At 43.4% G+C, this 6,000-nt stretch overlaps 1 protein-coding gene across 1 annotated transcript in view; it reads right to left on the reverse strand.

The window, feature by feature from the left end:
* Positions 1-5,578, reverse strand: part of whrnb (whirlin b) — a 181,355-nt gene extending 175,777 nt beyond the window's left edge. Inside the window, exon 1 of the mRNA XM_030417250.1 lies at positions 4,279-5,578. Within this exon, the coding sequence (XP_030273110.1) occupies positions 4,279-4,989 (711 nt within the window). The 5' untranslated portion in view covers positions 4,990-5,578. The remainder of the gene's footprint in view (positions 1-4,278) is intronic.
* Between the last annotated feature and the right edge of the window lie 422 nt (positions 5,579-6,000).

Below are 6,000 nucleotides of genomic sequence, written 5' to 3' on the forward strand. Positions count from 1 at the left end.
TATAGATATAGATATAGATATAGATAGATAGATAGATAGATAGATAGATAGATAGATAGATAGATATGAATTGTGTAAATACATTTTTTTTTATATCAAATCTAAATGATATTATTGCTGAGATTGAAAAATAACTCAATTCGGCTGTCTTCTATGCCTCTTAGCAAATACAGGATTTGTAATTCAGATTTTTTTTTTTTAAATCAAACTAAAAGATAACCTTAATTCAAAACAATTTGGGCATCTTAGCCTTTGACTTTTTTATATATATTTATATATAGGAAGGATGAAACTTTTTGAGCAAACAGCTGCACTTTCACATAATTAAATGTGGCCCTTTTACCTATTCTTCTTTTAGCCAGTTGCTGAGCAAACTAACTTGTTAACATTTAGTCATCACTGTGCCTCTTGATGGTGGCTTGCAGAACATGACGAGAAGTGCAACTTTCAGAACTTCTCTGAAGCCCATGTCCTCGACAATATTAACCTGTCTACAGTCCTTGGCAATCCATTTGCAATCGTGTCAGTCAACTTGTCGGAGCCAAGCTTACTTAATGCCCTGCTTTCTGTGAGGGTGGTCAGCAGTGTGTGCAAATCACAACCTGTTACTGATTGTTCCATCTTTGCTTTTCTTATATTCGAACTTTCCATCCAAAGGGCCGACAGGTTCTTCAGATTCCTCCATCTCTTTTGGGTCACAATCAGCCAACATAACAGTAGAACGTGGACGAGTGGACAGAGTGGGATGAATTATGGGATATACGGGGTGGGTCACTCTGCACATGCGTTAATGCATTTAAAAAAAATTATCGTGTTAATTCCACAAATTAAACATCTCACGTTAACGCGTTAACTTTGACAGCCCTACTACAGATATATAGTTTCATATCTTGATATCAATAAAATATTAACACATTACCTCACGTTATACTGGGAAAGTCATAGAGCTAATTTTATTGGAAACATCAGGGATAAGGTCAGTTCAAAACTCAAAAGATGGAAGTGTGCTGTCAGGGAAAAGGAGCTGTTCAGCTTGTTTTTCACCTCATGCTGGCCTGATTCAATAACGTCTTGTATAGGCAGGTGAAAAAGCCTCTTTATTTGCTCTAAAATAAGATATCACCCAAGGCCTGAGCCATTCAGCCTCAAGGAAAAGTGTTGTTTCTCTTTGGAACTTGCTGTGTATTAGAGACTGACTCAGTGAAGACTGTTTGCAAGGTCATTAAAGAAATTCAGATGAATACATGTTGCAAACATTAATGTCCAAGATAATAAAACAACACATCATGGGGGATATTTTTAAAAGCAGCAACAGCTGAGGAACACATTCAGTTTGCTGCCAGATAAACCTTTGCCTCATCTATTCTGTTAAGTATCTGTCCTCCCACATGTTTTTCCATCTCTCACATCATTTTTGCACAAGCTCAACAATCAAAGTCATATCAGCGTGGACATACAGACAAACAGCACAAGAGATGACAATACCAGATACTCTCTGTAAATAACAGGATCTGTCAATCACAGCCAGGCCACGTCAGACACACCAATGCTTTTACTGTCGCAATGGTCTCTACCTGTCCACCAGATACCCTCATACTTTTCCACTCTCCCAGTCACGTGACTCCCACATCGATCTGCTCACCTGTGTCCCATTCAGTATTCATACCAGCCCATCAACACCTGCTCCTGATTCTCCCTGATCTGTACCTGCTCGTCTGCCTGTATTTTTCACCTACCCCATTCCTGTTTATAAGATTTGTGCCCCATTTCCCCAGGCGTGGTATCCAAATGTAACGCACTTGTAGAAAATCTCTGCTTTTCATAATGAGATTTGCCATCTAGATGCTATCCTGTTCTTGGGAGTTTGAAGCTGATAAATTGAACATGACACAGCATACTGCTTCTGTTCATTTTCATTTTGAGATGTGGTGAGAGCCCACACAGGCAGCGTTAACTGTCCAGCAAAACAATATAAAACTTCACATCCAGCCAATCAATCTAAAATGAAGATAATACTATTTATATAAATAATGAGATATAAACTTTGTCCTCCAAAAAAAAATACCCATTACTTTTCAACACGAATGATGCATTAGCAGGCCAGTTCCTGAGAAGACTGTCATGCCATTAGTGGGTCCTCACATCCCCACATTTCAGCAAATGTAGACATTATTTTTGAAACATCAACCACAAGTAAACACTGTGAGTGCAGCAGAATGACAGAGGGTGATAAAATCAAATTATGTATGAGAAGAGAAATCTTTATTTTATCACATAATAACAACATACAACATAGTAAAGGTAGACCAATAGTGGAATTTTAAAGTCTGAAGAAGAAGGAAAACGCTAATAGCCGATTAATTGGTCGATATTAAAAAATATGTATTTATATACAATTAAAATGGCAATTATATTTTGTTGGTGCAAGCTGAACAGGAAAATAGTAATAATGATAATAGAATAATAGAAATAATAGAAAATAGTCATCTATCTATCTATCTATCTATCTATCTATGTATCTACATATATACATACATACATACATACATACATACATACATACATACATACATACATACATACATACATATTTTATTTTTTCTAAGTTACACTGACTTAAGTAAGTAACTTAAGTCTTAAGGTAACCGTTCCTACCTGTCTTGCTGCCCTCAGTGCCTGTCTCTATTTTGGACAAGGCGATGGTGTCACGTTATATAATCAAGACTCGATAAACTGAAAACAGGTCAGATGAGAGAGGTCTGGCTTTAAGAGACTAGATATGACTTGAATGCCACACTCCAGTAAAAATCAGCTGTTCCCACGTTTAACATAATAACTGGAGCAAGAAGATTTAACGTTTAACGCCATATTTTTTAACCCTATGGCCAGAGTAATGCGTGGAAGGTATTTCATGGAGTGGAGAATTACTTTATGAAAAAAATATCTCTGATGTAACGTTAGTCTCTCTAAGTCTACATTGAAAAATGTGACATTACTTATATGACCCGAGGTCACCGGGACTGACCTAGAATTGACCTATTTAGGTGTTTTGATGATTGGGGAAACATGCAACCTCATCATAGATAGGCCCTGTCCCAGCTGGGGCCTCATCTTGTGGAATGCTCTCGTTAGCCTGCTAGCACTGTTTTGTTGTATCATGTATTACTGCCCTATTTTGCCCCAGAAAAAACTTTCCTGCTGCCACCTCTGGTCTAATCACAGTTGTAGAAGCGCAGCCTCAGTCAATGACGCTAACCAACTGCTGGCTTAGGAGGTTCAGCGGGTTAGTGGTTCGATTGTTTAATTAATTCGACTGGGCAAGTATTCTTGTTGAGACAAGGAACCCCGAACTGCTGTTCCGTCTCTGTGTGTATGTGAACAGCTGAGCACCGAAATACAGGGCCGCCAGGAAGTCCTGTATCACTCCTGATGAGCAGGCAGCACGTTGCTCTGCCATCAGTGTGTGAACGCATGGATGAATGCGACTAGCACTGTAAAGCACTTTGAGTAGTTGGTAGACTAGAAAAGCACTAAAAGGAAAGCAAGTCCATTTAGTTTGATAAATGTTATATGACATCAGCTCTATATTCTATATTCCCTATTCCTAAATGAAGGGCTGCAGGTGACAGGTTGTTACTGCTGTTTGGCTGAATGTCTCCAACACGTCACCAATAGATGCAATACCTTGTGTAAAGATAATTTCCAGTAAACTAATTCCATGTTTGACCCTCTGATAAGTGATTCACCTAATACAGGATGCAGAATACTGCCTGCGACCTCTACTGTCTGAAGGTGCAGTGAAATGTCCTCCATACCATCTGTTTCTGAACATTTGAGTTCATCTTGGTTCGCTGTGCACAGTGCATTAAGCTCCAGTCAAGTGGTGTAGGAGAGTTCATAAAAAGGCAGAGGCCAGACTGGAGGCAGCTTCCAGCGGACCTGAGGGCCGCAGAGGAGGCAGCGCAGTCACACACTACACTTGATATGTAAGGCAGCACTGCATGGCCCAGTTCTCCTAATGCATGCTGTCTGTGCCTGGAGCATACAGTGTTTACATCTGCACATATGTAGGCTTCACACAGAGACACACACACACACACACACACACAGAAAGCGAGAGAGAGACAAACAGATACACAGACACACACACACACACACATACACACACACACAGAGAGAGACAGAGAGAGTCAGCGGACTCTTCCCCTTGTTACTTTGAGGTAGTTGTATAAGAAACTATTAGACGAGCACTCAAAGTCACACATGCATAAGACCTACCTTGACCGCATCTATGTGAGTGACATTTTCAAACATGAAGTCGTTCACCGTCACGATCTGGTCCCCGACCCTCAGTCCCTCTCTCTCGGCCGACGAGCCCGGCTCCACCAGGGACACGTAGATCCCCACGCCGTGCTCCGATCCCCCTCGGATGCTGAAACCCAGACCCTCGTGGCTCCTGGAGCGCGTCAGGGTGACTTGGCGCACTTCTCCAAAAGAGCTGTCAAAGAACGGCTGGGCCATGGAGGCTGACAGCTTTGCGCCGGCGGAGAACCCGTCCGGACAGGCAGAGGTGACCGGCTGCTCGTGGACGGAGCTGACATATTTCTGCAGAGTTGAGTCGCCCTCCTCTCCGAAGCCCTCCGCGCTGCCGTTGCTGGTGAGCAGGTCTGTCTTCAGGTATAGTCCCTCGGACGTGTACTGGTCGAACAGCAGCTGGTCGGACCTCGGGATGACCAGGCGTAGCATGGGCAGCAGCTGTCGTTTACCGGGCGTGTTGAGAATCACTTTGAGAGTTTGGACCAGGTCGTAGACGTTGCGCTTGGCGTGGTAGACATTGAGACAGTGGATGAACTGTTCTCTCTCCAGGTCGCTGAGCAGCAGGTTGAGAGCGTTGTGAAGTCGCCGGACGTTTGCCGAGAGCGCACGGCCGCCCGAGCCGGTTGAGTTCACCGATGTGTTGAGCGAAACGCCCTCCAGATCAGCGCTCATCCTACAACATAACGGGGAACCAGAGCATCATACAGACCGGAGGACGGATCGGACATTTATCAAAGTGATCTTCAAGTCGATCCTCCCATTTAAAAGCAAAACGTGACAAAGCTCAACGCGCATCGGGCAACTTCAACAGGTGACCGCTGATGTGCGCGCGTAACGGCGCTGCGGTGCGCCGCACACGTTGTGTCAGCCCGAAACAAACAATTCCTCGCTCGGTGCCTGCGTCCGTCTCGCACTGAACAAAGCATGAATGTTCTTTGCCTCTCGCTGTCTTTTTATGCCATGTACAACAGAGGCTGCCTTCAGCGGGACGAACCTCAAGTATTCAGTGTCCGGTATAATGTCGGAAAGCTCGCGGATTTAAATCTCTGGCGCGCTGTCTTTATCACTGTAAACCGTAAAACGGTACGTTAAAAATAATACACAGCCTCCTCCATGTTTATTGTGTCCACAGGACAAACTCCAGAGTGTGTCGGATCCTTCTCTGCGCGCAACTAGCTGTCAGAGCTCGACTAGATGCTCTCAGACCCTCTGCGTGAAGGAAATGACGCAGGTGTGTGTGCGCGCCTGGTGTGTATGTGTTGCTTAGAAACTGACAACCCTACTAACCCTTATTTAAATGATTATTTTTGGCAGGGCATTAGTTGATGTCATACCATGTTGAGTGGAAGCAGGAATAGCAGGAGTCTAAAATGAAAACAAGGCAGTGAAAATGTACAGGTTTTATTACAGTTTCTGCAGAGACTGGCGAGGCAGGCGAATCCCTGCGTGGGATACCTGTCACTATCTGGACAATTTCAAAGCATATGAGAGCTTTGTTGTTGTGTGAGAGAGAGTTTGTGTGCATGTCTGTGCGTGTGTGTTGGTTCATGCAGATGGCAGTAGGTGCCTGCCTGTCAGCCTTTAAGCTGATCATGCTGCATTATAACAAATGCCTCCCTGAGACGCCTTGTCATAACTACAGCCTAAGGCTATATTTAAACATCTATTTTTAGGAGCTGAGAG

This window comes from Sparus aurata, chromosome 5 (assembly GCF_900880675.1).
Source record: "Sparus aurata chromosome 5, fSpaAur1.1, whole genome shotgun sequence".
Taxonomy (NCBI): Eukaryota; Metazoa; Chordata; class Actinopteri; order Spariformes; family Sparidae; genus Sparus; species Sparus aurata.